Source organism: Mobula birostris, chromosome 4 (genome assembly GCF_030028105.1).
Source record: "Mobula birostris isolate sMobBir1 chromosome 4, sMobBir1.hap1, whole genome shotgun sequence".
NCBI lineage: Eukaryota > Metazoa > Chordata > Chondrichthyes > Myliobatiformes > Myliobatidae > Mobula > Mobula birostris.
In genome coordinates, this window is record NC_092373.1 from 83,849,008 (window position 1) to 83,874,642 (window position 25,635).

Below are 25,635 nucleotides of genomic sequence, written 5' to 3' on the forward strand. Positions count from 1 at the left end.
GCACTGGCAACACACTCGGAAGAGCAACTGCAATGCCTCATGGACAGCTTCTCAAGAGTCTGTCAGGACTTCAACTTGACCATCAGCCTGAAGAAGACCAACATTTTGGGCCAAGGCGTTGAGCACCCCCCTGCCATTACCATCAACAACTACGAGCTGGAGATAGTTCACGAGTTTACATATCTTGGCTCCACCATCACGGACAGCCTCTCCCTAGACCCGAGATCAACAGACGGATCGGACGAGCAGCCTCAACATTTGTCAGGCTGACAAAGAGAGTCTGGGAGATTTCTCTTGTACTGGTCTTTAAACCATCCATTTATCTGAAACATTACCCAGAAAGTGACCTAGATATTATTTTCTTGTACTGCTCTTTAGATTGGACCCTAAAATTAAAGAAGAAAATGCAAAGCAAAAGCCACTCACTCGATCAAGCAGCATCTGTGGAAATAGAAAGTGAGTTAATATTCTAGATAAAAGGCTCTTTGTCAGAACTCAGAAGAGTAAAGACATATTGGATGTAAACTGTAGAAACATAGAAGAAGGAATTTATAGGTCATGGGGAATATCTATAATTCATTAATAGGGACAGAGAGAGACAATATGAACAAAGGCACATGAAAGCTCTGAAATGAGAGTGAGCACAAAAAAAGACTAAAAATTGCAAATTACAGAGCTCTAAACCATGCATAAGAGGTCAGGCTGTGCTAATAGAGATGAGGAAAATGGCCAGTTCTGATACAGACAGATGGTGAGTTTCTTGAAGGTATCAAGCTCAATATTGCATCTGAAAGGATGCCTAAATGAAAGTTGAAGAGCTTTTCTTCAAGCCTACCTTAAGTGCTTTATTTAACAAAGTGGGAAGCCACAGATAGGTCAGAGTGCAAGTGGATGGAGAATTAAAGGGGTAAGCTGAAGGAAGCTCCATGTCCCCTTTGCAGACTGAATACAAGTGTTCAATCAAAGCAATTACCAATTTTTTCCAGTGTAGGGGAAATCATATTGTGAACACTAATACAGTGGATACAGTATTGATTGTGTGAATACAGTAGTCTCGCTTCACCTGGAAGCACATTTTGGACCTTTGAATGGTGGAAAACGAAGACATGAAAGGGCAGGTTTTGCATCTCATGAGATTACATGAGAAACTGCGGTAAGAAGGAGAATGGCTGATAGAATCGGCAAAGCAGACCAAGGTGTTTTGAAATGTTGAAAAGGAAGACGTAATGGAATCTCTTTGAAGATAGAGTAGATTTGGAAAGGATGTTTCCTATGGTGAGGGAGTCTACGATCAGAGGTCACGGCCTCAGAATAGAGGGACATCCATTTAGAATGGAGATGAGGAGGAATTTCTTTTGCCAGAGTGTCGCGAATCTGGAATTTGCTGCTGCAATCATTGGGTATATTTAAGGCAGATGTTAATAGATCCTTGATTAGTCAGGGCATGAAGGGATAAGGGGAAAAAGCAGGATAAGAGGGAAATGGATCAGGTGGAACAGACTCAATGGGCCAAACGGCCTAATTCTGCTCCTGTATCTTTGTATCTGATGGTACGAGAAATTGATAAGGATGATTAATTGAATATGAAGGGTGTGGAATGGAAAGTGAGCATTAGCGGAATACTTTCAATGCTCTGGAAGAGGGGAGGGCATGGGAGCAGAAGTTGGGAAGGGGGGAATTTATTGAGATGTAGTCAAGTACTCTTAGCTTTGGTTCAGGAGGGAAAAAGAGATCTCACATTTGCAACTTCTCAACAAATGAAACAATTCATGCCCGCGTGCAACAAAAACTGAGCAACATTCAGTGATTTAAGATTGTTTAATAATTCAAGATAGCTTAATATCATTTCCAGTACTCAAGTGTAAAGGAGAATGAAATAATTACTACTCAGTGGCTGATGCAGCTTAAAAAAACAATAAGATAACGAACACAATAATAAAAAACACAATAAATATGAATACATGAAGTAGTGTATATACATAGACAATTTATGGGGAAAGTAAGTGTTTTTGAGTCTGGTGGTCCTGGTGCAGATGCTATGTAGCCTCCTCCCTGAAGGTGTGTATGATCCTTCATGATGTTACTAGCCCTTTTCTGGCATCTTTCTGTATATATGTCCCTGATGGTGGGTAGACTGGTGCCAGTGATGCATTGGGCAGTTTTGACTACCAATTGTAGAGCCTTCCTGTCCATCGCAGTACAATTTCTGTACCATGCAGTAATGCAGCTCGTTAGGATGCTCTCTACTGTCCATCTGTAGAATGACATGCGTATAGATGCATAGTCCAATTCTCTTCATCCTCCTCAAAAACTAGAGATGTTGGTATGCTTTTCTGATTACATGGAACGTCAAATCTCACAAAAACATAGAGTCACAGATTTGTACAGCATAGAAATAAGCCCTTCAGACAAACTCCCCGAGCAAATTAGTTTTTCCATCTACACTAATACCATTTACTCACATTATAGATCTTCTAAGCCTTGCCTATTCAAATGCCAGTCTAAACGTCTCTCAAGCATGGTGATTGTATCTGTGCCACCACCCTCTCTGGCAGCATGTTCTAGATATCAATTTAAAAACAACTTCCTCCTCCGATTCCCTTTAAAGCACAACCCTCTCAACTTAAATCTATGCCTTCATGTTTTTGATACTGTGATCACAGGAAAACAATTCTCCACATCTATTCTATTTCATGCCTATCACCCCCTAAGCCTCTTTCACAACAAGAGAAACAAGTCCAGCCTAGCCAATTTCTTCCCTTAACTAATGTCCTCAAATCCTGGCAACTCTCTGTACTCTCTCCATCACAATGACATACTTCCTATAGAGTGGCAACCAGAACTAAACCCAATACTCCCAAGTGCAGCCTAATCAATACTTTGTAAAGATTCAACATACTGTCCCAACTCTTACAATATGTGCCCTGACCTATGAAGGCCAGCATGTCAATGCATTCTTCACCACTCTATCCACATGTGTATCATTTTCAGGGAACTGCAGACTTGAACCTCAATGTCTTCCAATTCAACAGCATGCCTCCCTATCTGACTTACCAAAATGCATCTTGTATTTATTAGGACTAATTTCCATCTGCCTTTGTTCCACCCAACATTCCATCTAGTTGTAACCTTAGATAACCTTTCTCACCATCCAAATCACCATATCAAAAAAATATTTTTCCATCACTATGCTAAGTAACCTTGGTCTGATCTTTGCCTTTCCAAAAGTACATATATCCTAAAACTCTAGCATTTTCTAGAATAATTACGCTCTACTGACATAGGGCTCATTGGCCTGCAGATACCCAACTATTGCTGCACTTCTTCCATCTTCTAGTACATCACCTTTTCTGGTGAAAAATCAACAATCTCCATCAGGGTCCTAACAATCTCCTCTAGTGTTTCCTATAGCATCCTGTGATAGATCTCTTGTAGCCCTGGAGATTTATCCACTCTTATTCATTCCAGTACATCTAATGCTTTCTCCATATTAATACTGACATGCTTCAACTATCGAAATGTTGAACTCATTATTTTTAATCTATTTTTTCTTGATGATACAGTCCAAAATGTTAACTTTTTTTTCTGTCTCCACATTTACTGACTGGCCAGCTAGGTATTTCTAGCATATTTTGTTTTTATTTCCAGCATCTGCAGCCCTTTTGCTTTGTCGAAGATTATCTGAAAGTTGTAAAAGGTACTTCAAGGCAGTTATAACATCAAGTGATTTCCCGCTCTCTAAGTTGCAATATTCTAAAAGCTTCCAAAGCTTTCATAAACGGTCTGAGGGAACCATTTGAATTAAGTGGTCATGTTTTCTGAAGCTCCTGAATCTTGGTGTACAGTATTTGTTCGGGTTTTTTCACGCTGTTGTCAGAAACAGAGATAAGCCTCTGCATTGCTAAGACAAACATTGAATAACCTAACACTTATTAATAAGATGCTCATTTACACACTGGTTCTGAATGGAATCTGAAGCTAAGTACCACTGTTTTACATTTGGAAAAGTAGCACATTGAAAAAAGGGAATGAGTAGGACATTGTCCTTTAAACTCTGGATTATAGAGTTATAGAGCACTATAACACAGAAACAGGCCATTTGCCCCATCTAGATCGTGCCAAGCTGTTACTCTGCTTAGTCCCATTGACCTGCACTTGGACCATTGCCTTCCATTCTCCTTCAATCCATGTACTTATCCAAACTTCTCTTAAATGTAGCAATCAAACTTGTGCCATCACTTCTTCTGGCAGCTCGTTCCACACTCACACAACCCTCTAAGTGAAGAAGTTTCCCTCATATTCCCCTTAAAAATTTCAGCTTTCACCCTTAACCTACGAGCTCTGAGTTGAGTCTCACCCAATTTAAGTGAAAAAGCCTGCTTGCATATACCTTTTCTCTACCCCTTATAATTTTGTCTACAAAATATAGGTAATTTTGTATACCTATATCAAATCTCCCCTCATTTTCCTATGCTCCAGGAATAAAGTCCTAACATATTCAGTCTTTCTCTGCAATTCAGGTCCTCCAGTCATGGCAATGTCCTTGTAAACTACCTCCACATACTTCCAATCTTATTAATATCGTTCCTGTAGGTAGGTGACCAGAACTGCACAAAATACTCGAATTTGGCCTCACCAACGACATATAATTTCAACATATTTTCTGAACTCCTGCACTGAATTCTCTTTAATTATGAAGGTAAATGTCCCAAAAACACTATATGACTGTATCTATCTATGACGGCACATGCAAGGAATTAGGGATCTGTATTCCCAGGTCCTTTAGTTCTACCGCAGTCCTCAGTGCTCTGCCATTCACTGGGTAAATCCTACACTAGTTTGTTCTCCCAAAGTGGAACACATCACACTTGTTTGCATTAAGTTCCATCTGTTATTTTTCAGCTCATGTTTTCAGCTGGTCCAGATCCTGCTGCAAGCTTTGAAAGCCTTCCTCACTGCCACATTAACATCCAAATCATTAATATAAATGACAAACAACAATGGACTCAGTGCTGATCCCTGTAGCACACCACTAATCCTATGCCTTCAGCCAGAGATTCAACCACCTACTACCACTCTGTGGCTTCTCCCCCTGGATATGATTTACTACTTCATCCTGAATGCCAAGTGACTGACCCTCTGGACAAGCCTTCCATGTGGGACTTAATCAAAGCTCATGTAGACAATGCCACTGCCTTTTTCTCCATCAACTTTCCTGTAACCTCCTCAAAAATCTCTTAAGATTGGTTAAATATAACCTACCGTGCACAGCCCCATGTTTACTATCCCAAATCAGACCCTGTCTATCCAAATATTTATATATCCAGTCTGTTAGAATCATCATCATCGTTATGCACCATGTCATGACGTAGATGATTATGGTCTTATAATAATGATTGATTTTCCAAATGTTCTTGCAGAGGTGGTTTGCTAATGCCGCCTTCTGGGCAGTGTCTACAAGATGGATGACCCCAGCCATTATCAATACTCTTTAGAGATTGTCTGCCTGGCGTCAGTGGTTGCATAACTAGGACTTGTGAATGCACCAGCTGCTCATAACAACCATCCACCACCAGCTCCCATAGCTTCACATGTCCCTGACTGGGCGGGGGGGAGGTTAAGCAGGTACTACACTTTGCCCAAGGGTGACCTGCAGGCTAGCAGATGGAAGGAGTGCCTTACACAGTGTTTGATGGAGACGTTTCTTTGCCCTGCCACCCAAGTCCCTTAGGATACCTTCCAATAACTTACCCACAACTGGTATACTAGTAATGATACCTTTCTTAGCAACCTAACATATAGATTGCAATTCAATAATATTGGTTGTTACTTTATAATACAAAATGGTTGATACTTTAGTGCTTTTAGTATGAAAATCCTAAATATCTGATGACACAATATGGGTGCAAAGCAAATGGAAATATCACACTGATTTCTAATTTATAGCTATGAAGAATATTATGCTTTAGAGGAAATTTCTGTTGTGGGTAGTATTCTGGGAATTTTAAACTGTGCGTATCTTATCCTGTATCAAGGAAATTTTATAAGTGTAGAGTTCTAATTTTAAGATCAGCAGAAATATTGTCTACCAGGAATATAAGCAGAATGTAAAATCTTCATTCTTTTATTTATAGAAGAACTACATGAACAACTAAAAATCCAACATAAAAAGTTCTTGGAAAAACTTGAAAGAATCACAGATTACACATCCATTGCAAGAGAGCACATTTACCTCTACCAGATATTTACGGAGCTTTGGATAACTGATGATGAATATAACAAGCTTTATAAAGAGCATGAGGTGATAGAAATTGAATCATCTTCCTCTACATCTGGCAAGCCATATTTTAACTCAATGAAATGCAAGGATATTTTCAGACCCATTGAAGGGCAACGGCAACTGAGAGTGGTCATTACCAAAGGGATTGCAGGCATTGGGAAGACAATTTATGTAAAGAAATTCCTCCTTGATTGGGCAATGATGAAAGCACACCAGGAGTATGACTTTGTGTTTGCCTTTCAATTTTGTGAACTCAATCTAATGTCTGAGGAAAGATTGAGTCTTTTGCAGTTAGTGCAACAACATTACCCACACATGAAGCAACTGAGTGAGACATATCTGGAGAATTCTGCCCGCTGTCTGTTTATTTTTGATGGGTTGGATGAAAGTCATTTTCCCTTGGAGTTTGAAAAAACCCCAGTATGTTCTGATGTAGCAAAGCTTTTGCCTCTTCAGTCGCTTTTGATAAATCTCATTAAAGGCAACCTCCTTCCTTTAGCATCCATTTGGATAACAACACGTCCAAGAGCAATGAACCAAATCCCATCCTCTTGCATTGATAGAGTGACAGAACTACAGGGATTCCGAGATAAAGAAAAGGAAGAATATTTCATGAGAAAATGTAATGATGAGCATCTGACAAAGAAAATTATAGCTCTGATAAGGAAGAAAAGTAATCTTTGGGTGATGTGCTACGTGCCTGCTTTCTGCTGGATCTTGGCCACTGTTCTGGAACATGTTTTCAAGTCATATTGTGCTGAAGAATTTAGAATGGACACAATAACTGAGATTTATACCTACTTTGTAGTTGTCATGGTTACATACCACCACCAGCATCGTGGTCATGGAAAGGAAAAGACTGAGAAAACATTTCAGTTGTTGCAGTCTGATCGGGTGACACTCCTAAACCTGGGAAAGCTCGCATTTCAGTATCTAAAGTCTCAAAAATTTGTGTTTTATGAGGAAGATTTAAAATCCTTCAATGTTGATATTTCATCCATCTTTGGTGTATTCTGTAGAGAATATTATATTGAGTATACTGCTCTCTCCCATAAACGTGCCTATTCTTTTGTTCATATTACAGTCCAAGAATACTTTGCTGCTCTCTATATTTTTGTCTCCTATCACAATGAGAAGTGCAACTTAATGTCATACAGCATACTGGACTGGTTTTGGGAAATCTTTACAAAGCCCACCTTATTTCAGGTTTGTAAAAGTGCCTGCAATGAGGTAGTTCAAAGTCAGACTGGCCACTTGGATTTCTTTCTACAATTTCTTTGTGGGTTAGGAAAGAAAAAGATTCAGAAGTGCCTACAAGGTCTTCTCACACACATGCAAGAATGGGAAGATGATTTACAGAAAGCCAGTAACTACATAAAGGAACTGCTGCATCAGGACATCCATCCAGAAAGGTGCATCAACTTATTTCACTGCCTGACTGAGCTGAATGACAAGTCAGTCATGAGAGAGATCATTACCTCCATCCAGCATGGAGTGCTGAGCTCCAAAAAACTGTCACTTGCTGATTATTCAGCATTGGCCTTCGTTCTAAAGACGACTGATATTGACAAGGAAGAATTTGATTTATCTAAATATAGAACATCAGCAGGTGGCTTGAGAAGACTATCACCAGTTGTTAAATATTTTGAAAAAATAATGTAAGTATATTTAGTCCAGAAGAAAACAAGGAGAGTTATTTTATTAATTTTTGTAACACAAAGATTTTAAATGTAAGATTAAGTTCAAGCTTAGAAAAGAGAACATGCACAAAAAATTTACATTTAGCTTCTTAGAGCAAGGATAGTTATTCATAGTATTCTGATCAATTTTAAAAGGTACTTCAACTTGCTAGTTGAATTTTAGAGTATTATTAGTCTTATGCTTTACTTTGGCGTTTGCTTCATTCTAAAAATTTACATCAAACTTGCTCAGACATCAGATGGTATTGCAACTCATTTCCTTAACCTGTCAATTGTCCTTTCATTCCGTGGCATTGTTCATACTATAGATCAGACACTTCCCTTTTGCATTCTGAGAGTGAACATTTCAGTGAATTAAAACTTTCAAATTATGATGCTCATTGGCACAATGGGTCAGCTATTGTCCTTACACATTTTGGATCGTGATAATACAGTGGGTGATAATACAGTGGGTCAGCTGCTGTTGTGTGTACCTTTCTGCTGGGTAGAACACAGGGAATGGACATTGTCCTTTCACACTCTAAGTCACTGAATAACACACTGAACTAGGATATAACAACTTGCTCCAGTTTTGCACCAGCCATATTTGAGAAATAGGACAGAGCAAGTTAAATGTAAGTCTGCTTGCGCATCAGTCCATTGGGCCAGAACTCAAACTATTCATAAGCAATGTCATAAAAAAGGGAAAAACTTGGTGCCAGTGCACTTTTCTTTGCTGCTCTTTTCTAAAGGTTATTTATTCTATTTGATCTGTCCTTTGTACTCCAGGTTAAGAGGCAGTGTTATGGATGAGGAAATGATTAGTGCCATCAGTGCTCTCCTGCTCTCTGTTGAAAATGAAATCAAGGAGTTATGGTAAGCAGTAATTTGACTGTAAAACCTTCCATGAATTACTCTTAAGGACACATATGAACCTGTTATGGTTTAATTGTAAGTCCCTTACTTCGGTGGCTGTTGTTTATAAATTCAAAGTTCCAGTCCAGAGTTTGTGTGTAAACCAGGCTCATATTTAGTACACTACCAAGGGAATACTAATGAGAGCACATTCAGCCTCTCAAGGATGTAATTGATACTGTGCTGCTGTTTAAAGAATAGCATGGGTTTTACTTGCTGTTCAACCCAGAAGACCAGAAAACATAGGAGGAGATTTAGGCCATTCAGCCCATTGAGTCTGTTCCACCATTCAACATGGCTGATTTACTTTCATTCTCAGCCCCATTCTCCTGCCTTCTCCATGTAACCTTTGACACCCTTACTAATCAAGAACCCGTCAATTTCTGCTTTAAGTATACCCAAGGAGTTGGCCTCCACAACTGTCTGTGGCAATGAATTGCACAGATTCACCACCCTCTGACCCAGTGGTCGGCAACCCTTTTGCCTCTGTGGGCCGGATCGCATATTAATGAGCAGACGGTGAGCCAGGTGAATGCCATAAAAAAAAACTTGAAATATGGGAATTATCCATTTAAGTACATCTAGTTATGTTTTGCCTCAAATTAATGAATAACGCATGCTAGAAAATCATTTGTATTTAACCAAGGATGCCAATTAGTAATCAAAGAACTCGGTTTAGTTGCAATGTATTTCAATCAAGGCATCTTTTGAATCTATTAAAAGGACACCAAGAATCTTTAAAGATAAAACGTATGAACACGATGCATTGAATGGTGGTAAATTAAGTATAATAGAAAAGAAAATTTTAATGCAAACAGTCGATAAATCAATGTGAAACTTGATGCTCTTTGTTGCTTGAAAGCTTCTCGATATTGGGTGTCAGACTTGTTGATGCCAAGAGCAAGACATTATCCAGATGGGCATTAGTCAATCTTGTTCTCAAATGGTTCTTGGTGTGCTTCATTTTTGAAAATAATTGCTCACACAGATAAGTGCTGCTAAACAATGGTGGCATCTTTTTTGCATGGTCCACTAAGTTAGGATACTTCCCACTTGGATGAATATATTTTCTATAGAAGTCAAGCACTGACACATCTTCAGAATGAAATTTCGATCTCAATATGTCGTCACACTGCCTCTCGATCAATTCCATTTGAAAATTTTCTGATGCAGCGTCCACTTCCACATCAAATGGAGTAGCAAACAGCTTGAACTCATTTGCATGCAAGTAAAAATCAGCAAAACGAGATGAAAACTCTTTCAACACACATAAAAGTTGCTGGTGAACGCAGCAGGCCAGGCAGCATCTCTAGGAAGAGGTGCAGTCGACGTTTCAGGCTGAGACCCTTCGTCAGTCTCTTCCTAGAGATGCTGCCTGGCCTGCTGCGTTCACCAGAAACTTTTATGTGTGTTGCTTGAATTTCCAGCATCTGCAGAATTCCTGTTGAAAACTCTTTTCTCAATTCTTGGACCATATTCACAAAAATGCCTGGATCTTGTGCTTTACTTATTTTGAAAAGTGGGAAAATGTGCACAATTTCCTTTTTGAAGCTGGTACTCGCACAATTCCAGCTTTCTTTCCACTATGGCGGGTCTTGTAATGTCACCTGATATTTGCCACCTTCTTCACAGCAACATTTTCTAAGCAAATGAGACAAACTGGTTTCCCCGCTTGCTCGATGAAGAAGTAACCTAGTGTCCAAGTATCTTGGAAATTTCGGCACTCAGTGTCTACCTTGCTGCGTTTTGCATTCATTGCCATTGGAATTTTTTCTTCGATTTTATTTCGAAATGTGAGTTAGTCAACAAGTATCGTAGCACATGTAAGTATCTGGATACTTAGCTTGGATTTCTTGTTAAAACACAGTGACGCTGTTTCTGTTTACAAATTTGAACGATCCCATCTGAAAACCTGCGCGTGCACAGAGAGTATCTAATACATATTAATAAGGTAGTCTGCCTCCCCGTCATTCGCATATACCAGTGTTTGGTTTGGAACAAAATGGAACCTGGGGCCAGTGTAACAAGACGCCATGCGCGTCCATCAGTGTGGTCGCGTGAAATACTCAGAATAAGGAAAAATCATTCACGGGCCGGATAAGCATAGTATCCTAATATTTGCTTGTGGGCCGGTCAAAATACCTTCGCGGGCCGAATCTGGCCCAAGAGCCTTAGGTTGCCTACCCCTGCTCTGACCAAAGAAATTCCTCCTTTTCTCTATTCTAAAGGGACGTCCTTAGATTTCACAAATTGCTAGCTATGCACAATGGATACTATGGAACATTCTATGTACATGCAAGTTATTTCATTTTCATAAAAAAAAACATTTGAAACCCCTTTTTACCAGGTGTCTCCAGAGACGCGGCTCGTTAGCCCCTCACTAATAGCCACCAGACTCAGCAGTGAGAAAACCACCTTTCTTAGACTCCATACATCTAGGGTCAATATGTCTTGGGTCCCGCCAGACCCGTGTGGTTGGGATGTCACACCCACCCGAACCCCAATCTGTGTGAATACTGTGTAATTTACTGGCCCCATGCTATCGCCCATCGGCAAGAAATAACAGACCATACACTGCATACAACTAAAAAGAAAGTATAGATATGAATGTTAACTTAACCAAACGGTTATTTAAAAAAAAAGGGAAAAAACAAAAGGGTGCATCATAATTAACCCAGTCCAAATGTGCACATAAGTTGGAGCAACACACACAAAATGCTGGAGGAACTCAGCAGACCAGGCAGCATCTATGGAAAGAAAGTACAGTTGCCATTTCTGGCCAAAACCCTTTGGCAGGATGTAAATTGGAGCTCATCTTGAAGTTGTCTTTAACTCACTCACGCACTGGACCTACGGTCTGCATGAAAGCACACCCCGCCTTCCAAGTGTCACTGGAAGTCTATCTTGAACAAATGGGGTCCGCCACGGGAATGTTGGTCCTTCCTCCTCGAAGCCATTCATCTGCACAAAACACCTTGTTCAACAGGGACCTCATCCTCAGCTATCTTCCCTCCTGTCTTCTCCCAGCTCCTGCCAATTAGACCTCGACCCACACAAATGTCCAGCATAAAATTTTTTCTGTCCAATGTTCTGTAGAACCTTCTCCCAATTCCACCATCCTAATTGTCTAATACAACATTCTTAAGTTGAACAACATAGCTCCTTATCTTTAGCCCAACCCCAAATAGGTGTGAGACTCGCTTTGCATAGTGGCATGATCTCGGGGGTGGCACCCCCTACCCGGCCAAACTTTAGCACTCTTGTTTGGGTGGATGCTGCGTGTTGTGTCCCCTGTGTAACATCAGTACCCCGAAATAAAATTCAGTCCACAATGTGCAGTTAAATGATTAAGATTTTATATTTAAGTATGGGGTTAGTAGAGAAACAGAAGAAAAGGAAAACAAATAAAGGGCGCCAATAATCTCATAAACATTTCTAGTGCACAAACGTTGGAGCTCACGGATTCCCTTTTGCTGATCCTCCTCCGCTCGTCGTCGACCCCAGGGCTCCCGCCCCGAGCCCAGGCCTGGCAGGTCTGGCAACCGTCTCCTCAAGCCATGTCTTCTCTCTTCATCCTCCTCGCACCTTCTCCCCCAAGCCCGCACAAACTAACAGCTTTCACACAGACAGAAAGTATAACATCTATCCCAATTAGTTAGCAAATGAATACAAGTCCCTTTATCACTATTTATAACCCAAACATACAGCTACAGGGAACATTACCTCATCAGTTAACATTACAGAGAAGCCATTTCATTATTAGCTTTAGCAAGTAACATGAAAGAATATACCCTTGCATAGGCAAATAGGCTGAAAGCAGAACAGACTGCTTTTACAGAACTGCTAAAGTGAAATACCTACAACACAGCAGTAAAAATCTTTGCCAGGGCATTACTTATTCAAAAATTAAATACAGAAAGCTATGAGGAATAGATCCATCCCCAGAGTATGGCAAGTTATTTGACTTCAGGTGGTGCAGTTATACATTGTTAAAATTAGCCTCAGTGGGCAGCATTTATGTTCTAGTTCATTATGTTGGAACCTGAATGTCAATATGCAACATTTCCTCTAATTTTCTTTTACAGCTACACAGCCAACCATTGCTCTGAGCAGGAAACTTTTACGTAGCTTGAAAACTGCGTGACGCTTTAAGTGTTTTTTTTAAATATAAGATTGATCCAAGCACCTTAAAACTATGCCCCCTCATGCTAGCTATTTCAGCCCTGGGAAAAAGCTTCTGACTATCCACACGATCAATGCCTCTCATTATCTTGTACACCTCTATCAAGTCACCTCTCATCCTCAGTCGCTCCAAGGAGAAAAGGCCGAGTTAATGCTATGTTCTGCCATCATATTTGACCTACCAAAATGAACCACCTCACACTTATCTGAGTTGAATGCCATCTGCCACTTCTCAGCCCAGTTTTGCATCCTATCAATGTCCTGCTGTAACTCCTGACAGCCCTCCACACTATTCACAACACCCCCAACCTTTGTGTCATCAGCAAATTTACTCACCCCTCTCTCCACTTACTCATCCAGGTCATTTATAAAAATCACAAAGAGTAGGGGTCCCGGAACAGATCCTATTCTATAAGGATCAGACCTATTTCTGCTATGTCTGACTAGTCACCCCTTCCAAACAAAACACAATATTTGTTTATTTTTCAATGGAATTTCTAAATTAACGCAATCCCTCTTCACTTAATTTTACAAGAAGAAGAAAGTACAGTTTTTTCTTGAAAACTTTGAATTGAATACCTTCCAATCAAATTTATTACTAACTAATGAAAGTCTTCTGAGGGTCATCCAGTGAAAATTCTGAGAGAATAAGCCATAAGTGGGTGCTTGATATGTAACTATTCAATGGTTCAATTTATTATCAGAGAATGTATATGGTATACAACCTGAAATTCTTCATGAAATAGAAAATACCCCAAAAATGAATGACAGAAACGTCAGAACCCCAAAGCCCCCTCTCCCTCCCACAAACAAGCAGCAGCAAAATTATTGAACCCGCCTTCCCACTCCCTCCACCTGCTCCAGTAAAAGCACTGACTGCCCTCCCCCCACTTCTCCCTCCACCATGCAAAGCAATAGCAAACCCTCAAAGAGACCTTGAACTAGAGTCCATCAAAAACTACAGTCCATCCCAACACTTCGGTATCCCAGACAGGTTCTCTGTCACTAATGAGGGGGAGAGAGATTGCTCCTGTAGTAAACGACAGCAGGAGACAAGTAGCTTACTGTTTCGTTGTTACATTGTTCCACTTTGCTTCTCTGAGACCCCTGACTTAAGGATCAATGGGCTCTCACTCACCATCAAAAGAGAGAGAGGATCGCTCAAGTGTAGGGGCCTTTTTCCAACAGCAGTGCACACCACCTGCTGTCTCGTTTCAGTCTCCCGCGACACTCCAGTCATCGACATCAGCAAGGAACTAGGTTATCTACTGGACCACACACCGAAGGCGCACATCTTCCAGGCGGCAGGGCACCTGGAGATATCAAAATGCCAGGCCACGCATCGAGTCTGGGAACCATAGTTTGAGCTGTAGCTGTAGATCATGAACTCCAACAGAACCCCAGTCACCTTGAAAAGAAAAGAGAGACATGAAGAAAGAAGAACAAGCTGTTCTGTGGACAAATTGGAAGAAGTCACCTAGGTCTCCAAAAACCTCTGGTGCCATTTTTTATTGATCTCAAGCTGATCTTTATGATAAGCAATACTAAAATTGCAGCTCAAGTGCAATGGGATGGAAATTCTTCTGTGTGTAAAAACATATCAACTGGAGTGAATTGAATTATAATTTCCATGATCAATATTACTGAAATTAGAACAAAGATTCATATAAATGTGTCATATGCTTTCATAAGTGGGATAGTATTTCCTGTTCCCGAATGTTTAATCAAGTACAAAGAACATTTCCAAATAAATTTTCGTAGAGGTGTACACATCATATAGTGGTAAGCTACTTCAGTGTACTATTGATCATATCTGGAATAAAACCTCTGTTCCCATTCTCTCATTACTGATAGGATCTGGGTCTTTTTTGCAACAGCAGTAATGGCTCTTTTCAAGCCAGGCTCAAGATATTTAAACATATAAATTAAATTATGAAGCAAAAACAAAGATTTTTGTTAATCGAAGATAATGGGGAATCGAATTAAAGCATTAAGCAGAGCTACTGCCTCATAGGTTCAGTCTTCAGTGGTGTGGAATTTATACTTTCTCCCTGTGCTCACATGGGTTTTCTTTGGGTGTTCTTGTTTCCTCACACATCCCAATGACATGCATATTGGTAGGTTAGTTGACCAATGTAAATTAATGGTGGAATCTGGGAGGAGCTGAGGGGAATGTGGAGTGAAAATAGTAAAAGTTGTGTAATATTAGCATAAATTAGCTTGGTGATCATTCTGGACACTGTGTGTCAAATGGCCTGTTTTTATGATATGTAACAGTTTACAGTCATTAGGAGTCATGTATAAATCAAAGTCTGCATGCTCTTATTGTATGACTATGTTATAAAAATGTATTTTTATTGAAATTCCAGCTTGATAAATAACACAATGCAAGATTTGGGCCTGAAAAAATTGTCTGGTGCACTGATGAGCTCAAGATGCAGGCTAGAGACACTAATGTAAGGAAATAAATGCTTCTTCTCAAATCTTTGAATTACTTTGTGATATTATAGAAAGTTTTCCTCCTTATTTGCATTCCATTCAGCTGTCAAAAATATGTTTTATTTATGGGAAAATTGACATATGCATCATCCCCAGCAGCCTTTGTTCATTTTAATGCTTGTTTTCAAATGCTTACATTTCCTGCCTTTTTTTGTATAATCTTTATCCCCATAACCTTCAGAATTTCTCTACTTCTAGTTCTTAATCATTGCCAATCACACTATTGCTGCTACCTCTGTCCATTGGTCATACCTCCTTATGCAGTTAATGTTTTGTTTTTATGATGGCTTCTGTAAAGCACTTTGGCAAAGGTTAGAGCATGCTAGGGTATTTTTAATAAACCATACATATCTGTACTTTGCTCTGAACCTATCCCATATAGTAACTGACTTGGGATTTCATGAAGAGGTAATTTAGAAAGTTCTTTATTCTGATCAGACCAACACTGCTTCTCATTCGGAAGTAGAAGAACTTGATAGCATTTTCTATTAGTATCAATTCCGACAATAAAGGCTCTAAAATGCAAAATCCCTCATCAAAACAACCTCTAAATTGTTAATACAGATTTAATGAACTGAGTGCCTTCTTCCAGGCTATATAATTTAATGATGTTATGTGTAATTAGAAACAGTTTTAAAAAATCATAAGACATTTTTAATGGCTTTGTAATTCTTTTATATGTGACTATTATGAAATATTGGATTCTGGATTTGGATCAAGAATGATTACCTTAGTAACTTCTGAATTATCCACAGCCTAAGAAGAAATTACCTCACTGAACAGTGCAGCGAAGACTTGGTTTTGATTTTAAGGACAAATCGGATTCTGAAAAAGTTAGACCTGAAATATAACCAACTGAAAGATACAGGAGTGAAGCAACTTTCTGCTGCATTGAAGGACTCTGATTGTGAGATTGAGACTTTGGGGTAGGTGGTTATTGTTTTAGTAATACTAATCTTACTCTACTCCATATTAATATTTTTGCCAAAACTCAGTAATGTCTTTGTGATTTGTGCAGGTTATGGGGTAATGGTTTTACATACTGCTGCTGTGAGGAGCTGGCTCTTGCCCTTAAAATTAACCGATCATTGAGAAACCTGGATCTTGGTGACAATACCATTGGTGACCGTGGATTGAAACTACTGTGCCATGCGATTAAGGATGATGGCTGTAAATTAGAAAAGTTAGAGTAGGTAACCTTATCTTGTGTTTGTTACATCTTCTGCAAAACAAGTTGTTTCATAGTAAGCACATAGTCCACTCTTCCCAAGAGAAAGGTGGAGTGCAATATCGACAGCCAACAAAATTTCCTACCTTTGTGTTTAGTAGTTGGTATAGGAATATATAGAAGCAGAGAAATGGAGAGGGAAAGAAAACTATTCTTGAACATACTTTATAAGATTTTTACTATGTTTGGCACTATAGGAATTATAATCAAAGAAGCAACAAGCTATCTAACCACAGAGCCCATGGAATTACAGGAAAGTTACATACATGGATAGAGCGTTGGCTGATTGGCAGGAAACAGTGGGAATAAAGGGATCCTATTCTGGTTGGCTGCCGGTTACCAGTGGTGTTCCACAGGGATCAGTATTGGGGCCGTTTCTTTTTACATTGTGCATCAATGACTTGGTTTATGGAATAGATGGCTTTGTGGCTAAGTTTGCTGACGACACGAAGATAGGTGGAGGGGCCGGTAGTGCTGAGGAAACGGAGAGTCTGCAGAGAGACTTGGATAGATTGGAAGAATGGGCAGAGAAGTGGCAAATGAAGTACAATGTTGGAAAGTGTATGGTTATGCACTTTGGTAGAAAAAATAAATGGGCAGACTATTATTTAAATGGGGAAAGAATTCAAAGTTCTGAGGTGCAACGAGACTTTGGAGTTCTCGTACAGGATTCCCTTAAAGTTAACCTCCAGGTTGAGTCAGTAGTGAAGAAGGCGAATGCAATGTTGGCATTCATTTCTAGAGGAATAGAGTATAGGAGCAGGGATGTGATGTTGAGGCTCTATAAGGCGCTGGTGAGACCTCACTTGGAGTACTGTGGGCAGTTTTGGTCTCCTTATTTAAGAAGGATGTGCTGACGTTGGAGGGGGTACAGAGAAGATTCTCTAGAATGATTCCGGGAATGAGAGGGTTAACATATGAGGAAAGTTTGTCCGCTCTTGGACTGTGTTCCTTGGAGTTTAGAAGAATGAGGGAAGACCTCATAGAAACACTTCGAATGTTAAAAGGCGTGGACAGAGTGGATGTGGCAAAGTTGTTTCCCATGATGGGGGAGTCTAGTACGAGAGGGCATGACTTCAGGATTGAAGGGCGCCCATTCAGAACAGAAATGCGAAGAAATTTTTTTAGTCAGAGGGTGGTGAATCTATGGAATTTGTTGCCACGGCAGCAGTGGAGACCAAGTCATTGGGTATACTTAAGACAGAGATTGATAGGTATCTGAGTAGCCAGGGCATCAAAGGTTATGGTGAGAAGGCGGGGCAGTGGGACTGAATAGGATAAAATGGATCAGCTCATGATAAAATGGCGGAGCAGACTCGATGGGCCGAATGGCCTACTTCTGCTCCTTTGTGTTATGGTCTTATGAAAATCCTTGAAAATTATGGAATTTCTGAGGTTGAACTGATTTACATAATTAGTAATATAGAGGGAGCTGTAGAAAACCTCAGTTCTACTTGACAATTTTGATGACACAGTGTAAAGGATTGTTCTCCCTTTATCTTAACTGCATTACTTTTAACAAATGGTGGTGAAACAGTATAGTATAAGGTATTCTCTATATTCAATCCTTAGCACTAATTTTATTATGTACTATAAATATTTTATTATGTACTGTAAATATAGATGTATGAAATGGATTCTGTTCCTAAAATGTTCTCATGTACCATAAAAACTGTTCAGCAAATTACAGGGAACTTAATTGAGGACAACAGTTGAGAGATATTTTATTTAATTCATCATATATCCATTATGAATTCATGTCAATTAACAAGCACACTAGTATCAACTATCAGGAAGAAAAACTTTCATCACTTTATCAGCAGCATTGTAATTCTTTGAATTAATTTTAAAAATCTTATTATTATCAATCTCTAGTGCTAATCTTTGAGCATTAGTGCAGCCCTTTTTCTTTCTCTGTGATCCCCATCTTTTAAGTTTATTGTGGTCCTCTTCTTGCATCTCATTGCTAACATTTGCATTTGACCTTTTTAGATTACACAAAACTGGTTTAACAGAGAACTGCTGTGAAGAACTTGTTTTGGTTCTCAGAACAAGTCAGAGACTGATAACTTTGGAGCTGGGTTACAACAATCTTGGAGATGCAGGTGTACAGCGACTATCTGAAGCACTGAAAGATCCCAACTGTAAATTACAAAGACTTGGGTAAGTAGAACATAGAACAGTACAGCACAGTACAGGCCCTTCGGCCCACAATGTTGTGCTGACCCTCAAACCCTGCCTCCCATATAAGCCCCCACCTTAAATTCCTCCATATACTTGTCTAGTAGTCTCTTAAACTTCTCTACTGTATCTGCCTCCACCACTGACTCAGGCAGTGCATACTACGCACCAACCACTCTCTGAGTAAAAAAAACCTTCCTCTAATATCCCCCTTGAACTTCCCACCCCTTACCTTAAAGCCATGTCCTCTTGTATTGAGCAGTGGTGCCCTGGGGAAGAGGTGCTGGCTATCCACTCTATCTATTCCTCTTATTATCTTGTACACCTCTATCATGTCTCCTCTCATCCTCCTTCTCTCCAAAGAGTAAAGCCCTAACCTCCTTAATCTCTGATCATAATGCATACTTTCTAAACCAGGCAGCATCCTGGTAAATCTCCTCTGTACCCTTTCCAATGCTTCCACATCCTTCCTATAGTGAGGTGACCAGAACTGGACAGAGTACTCCAAGTGTGGCCTAACCAGAGTTTTATAGAGCTGCACCATTACATCGCAACTCTTAAACTCTATCCCTTGACTTATGAAAGCTAACACCCCATAAGCTTTCTTAACTACCCTATCCACCTGTGAGGCAACTTTCAGGGATCTGTGGACATGTACCCCGAGATCCCTCTGCTCCTCCACACTACCAAGTATCCTGCCATTTACTTTGTACTCTGCCTTGGAGTTTGTCCTTCCAAAGTGTACCACCTCACACTTCTCCGGGCTGAACTCCATCTGCCACTTCTCAGCCAGCTCCTGCATCCTATCAATGTCTCTCTGCAATCTTTGACAATCCTCTACACTATCTACAACACCACCAACCTTTGTGTCGTCTGCAAACTTGCCAACCCACCCTTCTACCCCCACATCCAGGTCGTTAATAAAAATCACAAAAAGTAGAGGTCCCAGAACAGATCCTTTTGGGACACCACGAGTCACAGGCCTCCAATCTGAATGTACTCCTTCCACCACGACCCTCTGCCTTCTGCAGGCAAGCCAATTCTGAATCCACCTAGCCAAACTTCCCTGGATCCCATGCCTTCTAACTTTCTGAATAAACCTACCGTGTGGAACCTTGTCAAATGCCTTACTAAAATCCATATAGATCACATCCACTGCACTACCCTCATCTATATGCCTGGTCACCTCCTCAAAGAACTCTATCAGGCTTGTTAGACACGATCTGCCCTTCACAAAGCCATGCTGACTGTCCCTGATCAGACCATGATTCTCTAAATGCCCATAGATCCTATCTCTAAGAATCTTTTCCAACAGCTTTCCCACCACAGACGTAAGGCTCACTGGTCTATAATTACCCGGACTATCCCTACTACCTTTTTTGAACAAGGGGACAACATTCGCCTCCCTCCAATCCTCCGGTACCATTCCCGTGGACAACGAGGACATAAAGATCCTAGCCAGAGGCTCAGCAATTTCTTCTCTCGCCTTGTGGAGCAGCCTGGGGAATATTCCATCAGGCCCCGGGGACTTATCTGTCCTAATGTATTTTAACAACTCCAACACCTCCTCTCCCTTAATATCAACATGCTCCAGAACATCAACCTCACTCATATTGTCCGCACCATCATCAAGTTCCCTCTCATTGGTGAATACCAAACAGAAGTATTCATTGAGGACCTCACTCACTTCCACAGCCTCCAGGCACATCTTCCCACCTTTATCTCTAATCAGTCCTATCTTCACTCCTGTCATCCTTTTTTTCTTCACATAATTGAAGAATGCCTTGGGGTTTTCTTTTACCCTACTCGCCAAGGCCTTCTCATGCCCCCTTCTTGCTCTTCTCAGCCCCTTCTTAAGCTCCTTTCTTGCTTCCCTATTATTCCTCAACAGACCCATCTGATACTTGCTTCCTAAACCTCATGTATGCTGCCTTCTTCCACCTGACTAGATTTTCCACCTCACTTGTCACCCATGGTTCCTTCACCCTACCATACTTTATCTTCCTCATCGGGACAAATTTATCCCTAACATCCCGCAAGAGATCTCTAAACATCGACCACATGTCCATAGTACACTTCCCTGCAAAAACATCATCCCAATTCACACCTGCAAGTTCTAGCCTTATAGCCTCATAATTTGCCTTTCCCCAATTAAAAATTTTCCTGTCCTCTCTGATTCTATCCTTTTCCATGATAAGGCCCAGGGAGCGGTGGTCACTGTCCCCCAGATGCTCAGCCACTGAGAGATCTGTGACCTGACCCAGTTCATTACCTAGTATTAGATCTAGTATGGCATTCCCCCTGGTCGGCCTGTCCACATACTGTGACAGGAATTCATCCTGGACACACTTAACAAACTCTGCCCCATCTAAACCCTTGGAACTAATCAGGTGCCAATCAATATTAGGGAAGTTAAGGTCACCCATGATAACAACCTTGTTATTTTTGCACCTTTCCAAAATCTGCCTCCTGATCTGCTCCTCGGTATCTCTGCTGCTACCAGGGGGCCTATAGAATACCCCCAATAGAGTAACTGCTCCCTTCCTGTTCCTGACTTCCACCCATATTGACCTAAAAGAGGATCCTGCTACATTATCCACCCTTTCTGTAGCTGTAATAGTATCCCTGCCCAATAATGCCACTCCTCCTCCCCTTTTTCCACCCTCTCTATCCCTTTTAAAGCACTGAAATCCAGGAATATTGAGAATCCATTCCTGCCCTGGTGCCAGCCAAGTCTCTGTAATGGCCACTATATCATAATTCCATGTATGTATCCAAGCTCTCAGTTCATCACCTTTATTCCTGATGCTTCTTGCATTGAGGTACACACATTTCAGCCCTTCTACCTTACTGTCTTTACACCGTTTATTCTGCTTCTCTTTCCTCAAAGCCTCTCTGTATGTTAGATCTGGCTTTACTCCATGCACTTCTCTCACTGCCCCATCGCTCTGGGTCCCATCCCCCTCGCAAATTAGTTTAAACCCTCCTGAACCATGCTAGCAAACCTACCTGCAAGGATATTGCTCCCCCTCGAGTTCAGGTGTAACTCATCCAATCTGTACAGGTCCCACCTTCCCCAGAAGAGATCCCAATGATCTAAAAATCTGAAACCCTGCTCCCTGCACCAACTCCTCAGCCACGCATTCAACTGCCATCTCCTCCAATTCTTACCATCTCTGTCACGTAGCACTGGCAGCAATCCTGACAACGCCACCCTTGAGGTCCTGTTCTTCAGCCTTCTGCCTAGTTTCTGAAACTCACACTTCAGGACCTCATCCCTCTTCCTGCCTATGTCATTGGTCCCAACATGTATCACGATTTCTGGTTGCTTTCCCTCTCGTACCCGGTCAGAGACATCCCGGACCCTGGCACCTGGGAGGCAACAAACCATGGGGGTGTCCACAAAATCTCCTGTCTGCTCCCCTGACTATAGAGTCTCCAATGACGACAGCTCTGCTCTTCTCTGTCCCACCCTTCTGCACCACAGGGTCAGACTCAGTGCCGGAGGCCCTGCCACAGTGGCTCACACCTGGTTGGTCGTCCCCGCCAGCAGTATCCAGGATGGTAAACTTATTATTCAGGGGAATGGCTACAGGGGTGCTCTGCACTACCTGTCTGCTCACCTTCGCTTTCCCCTCTCTGACTGTCACCCAACGACCTGCTTCCGACAGCCTAGGTATGACTACCTCCCTGTAGCTCTCATCTGTGATTGCCTCATTGTCCCTTATGAGTCGAAGGTCATCCAGCTGCTGCTCCAGATTCCTCACACGGTCTTCCAGATCGCCCAGCCGTATGCACTTCTGGCAGATGTGACTCTGCGGGAGAGGGGCGTTCCCCCAAGACTGCCACATCTCACATGGGAGGCACATCACCGTCTCAGGGGACATTGTAAAAACTAACTGCGAGCAAGCTTGTCCTCCACCTCTTCTCATCGAAGCCTCTCGAGTCAAAGCCTCAAAGCTCCACTCCTTCACTGGCCCACTCACGCACTGGCCGCTTTCATTTGTCATTAGCTGAACTACATTGATTGAATTGAAAAATTGAGACAGAAGGGTAAACTGTAAAAATTCATGACCAGTATCAGATTTCTAGGTTTCAACTACTTCCTCTTGTTTATCTGTGAAAATTTTTGATTAAGGTTTTTAGATTGCTTTTTCACAGACCACAATAATTAAGTATTTTAGGTGGATTTTTCCAACTGGGCAGAAATACATCTATCTATTATTCACAGCTTGGCACAAAGCAGTGTGCTTTTCTTGATAGCTAAGGTTTTATTTTTCCTAGGTGGATCCCTAACCAATAATTAATTCATAAAATGTGTCACTGATCAATGAGTATTGTGTCTGAGGTGAAAGAAATACTGATAGCTTTTTGGGTTTTGTTGTGACCAGATCATTTCCAGTTATGAAGTTTTATTTGACATTCTGTGCTCAGCACATTCGCCAGACACCAGTGAGATCTCACAACATGGCAAAATTATATACTCTTGCTTTATGATGGAGTGATTTTATGTTGAGGGTTAAAAAAACTTTATTAGTCACAATCTATGTGATCTCTGCTGACTTGTACTTTTAAGAGTTTAGCATTAAATAACTGTCTGCCAATTTACAGACTGAGTCCACTATATCGATTCCTATGGAAATAAGAAGACATTTAAATATTCCAATAATTCAGAATAATTAAAATTTAGCTAGACCAAGTCACCTCTCAGGCAGAGAGAGGATGGATGCTCATCATTTTACCCAGTATAATCAGTTTGGTTACATGATCTAGGATCATTAATAGGACAACATGACATCCCATTTCCAATTTTCTGAATGATTAATTTTGTGTATATACTCTCAGTAGCCCCTTTATTAAGTAGCCCCCATAGGTAATAAAGTGGCCACTGCATGTTTGTGGTCTTCTGCTGCAGTAACCCATCTACTTCAGGGTTCATCATCTTGTGCATTCAGAGATGCTCTTCTGTTCACCACTGTTGTAACACGTGGTTATATGTCACCTGGCCATTCTCCTCTGACCTCTCCCATTAACAAGACACTTTCCCCACAGAAACACAAACAAAATGCTGGAGGAACTCAGCAGGTCAGGCAGCATCAATGGAAATGAATAAACGGTTGACATTTTGAACTGAGACCCTTTTTCAGGACTGCAATGGAAAGGGGAAGATGGCAGAATAAAAAGGTGGGGGAAAGGAAGGAAGTTAGCTAGAAGGTGATAGGTGAAGCCAGTTGGATAAGAAAGGTAAAGAGCTGGAGAGGAAGGAATCTGATGGAAGAAGACAGTGGACCATATGAGAAAGGGAAGGAGGAAGGGGGAGGTGATAGGCAGGCGAGAAGTGGTAAGGCACAGAATGGGGAATAGAAGAAGAGGGGAAGGGGAGGAAATTTTCCACTTTTGATGGATAGAGCAGAGGTGCTTGACAAAGCCATCTCCCAATTCGCTAATGTAGAGGAGGCTGCATCGGGAGTACTATAGATAACGCTAGCAGATTTGCGGGTGAAGTGATGCCTCACCTGGAAGGACTGTTTGGGGCCCTGATTGGAGGTGAGGGAGGAGGTGAATGGGCAGGTGTGGTGCTTTGACCACTTGTAGGAAAAGTGCCGGGAGGGAGATTAGTGAAAAGGGACGAATGGACAAGGATATCATAGAGGGAGTGATTCCTGCAGAAAACAGAATGGGGGGTGGCTGTTAGGATCCCTTTGGATATGGCAGAAGTTGCAGAGAATGATATATTGGATGTGGAGGCTCATAGGGGTCATAGGTAAGGACAAGAAGAACTCTATCACTGTTAAAGCAGTGGGAAGTTGAGGTGAGCGCGGACATTCGGGAAATGGAGGAGATATAGGTGAGGGCAGCATCAATGGTGGTTCCCCACTGAACTGGCATTCACTGCATGTTATTTTTTCGGGCTAATCTCGGTAAACTCTAGAGACAGCTGTGCATGAAAATCCCAGGAGATCAGCAGTTTCTGAGGTATTCAAACCACACCATCTGGCACCACCAATCATTCCATGATCAAAGTCACATCAGAATGATTGCATTTCTTTCCCATTCTGATGTTTGTTCTGAACAACTACTGAACCTCTTATCCACATCTGTGTGCTTTTATGCAGTGAGTTGCTGCCACATGATCGGCTAAATAGGTATTTCAATTAACAAGCGGGTGTACAAGTGTACCTAATAAACTGGCCACTAAGTGTATGTTTTAAAAAATCTTTGTGGAACTAGTGGTATTCCTGATGTTAAAGTTGCTGGTGAACGCAGCAGGCCAGGCAGCATCTCTAGGAAGAGGTACAGTCGACGTTTCTGGCCGAGACCCTTCGTCAAGACTAACTGAAGGAAAAGTTAGTAAGAGATTTGAGAGGGGGAGGGGGAGATCCAAAATGATAGGAGAAGACAGGAGGGGGACGGATGGAGCCAAGAGCTGGACAGGTGATTGGCAAAGGGGATATGAGAGGATCATGGGACAGGAGGCCCAGGGAGAAAGACAAGGGGGGTGGGGGGGAAATTGACTTCTCTAACTTCTGCTAATGCCCCACTTCCCCCTCGTACCCCATCCATTATTTATTTTTATACACACATTCTTTCTCTCACTCTCCTTTTTCTCCCTCTGTCCCTCTGACTATACCCCTTGCCCATCCTCTGGGTTCCCCCCCCCCCGTCTTTCT

The 25,635-nt window shown here is 41.3% G+C and overlaps 1 protein-coding gene across 5 annotated transcripts in view; it reads left to right on the forward strand.

Moving 5' to 3' along the window:
* Nucleotides 1–25,635, forward strand: part of LOC140196445 (NACHT, LRR and PYD domains-containing protein 3-like) — a 51,646-nt gene that overhangs the window by 18,370 nt on the left and 7,641 nt on the right. For 4 of the 5 annotated variants that reach the window (XM_072255675.1, XM_072255679.1, XM_072255676.1 and 1 more), the window contains 7 exons: nt 379–456; nt 6,135–7,938; nt 8,749–8,835; nt 15,426–15,512; nt 16,311–16,481; nt 16,574–16,744; nt 18,776–18,946. In XM_072255675.1, coding sequence (XP_072111776.1) covers nt 379–456; nt 6,135–7,938; nt 8,749–8,835; nt 15,426–15,512; nt 16,311–16,481; nt 16,574–16,744; nt 18,776–18,946 — 2,569 coding nt within the window. The remainder of the gene's footprint in view (nt 1–378; nt 457–6,134; nt 7,939–8,748; nt 8,836–15,425; nt 15,513–16,310; nt 16,482–16,573; nt 16,745–18,775; nt 18,947–25,635) is intronic. The other variant, XM_072255678.1, reaches the window with a different exon arrangement.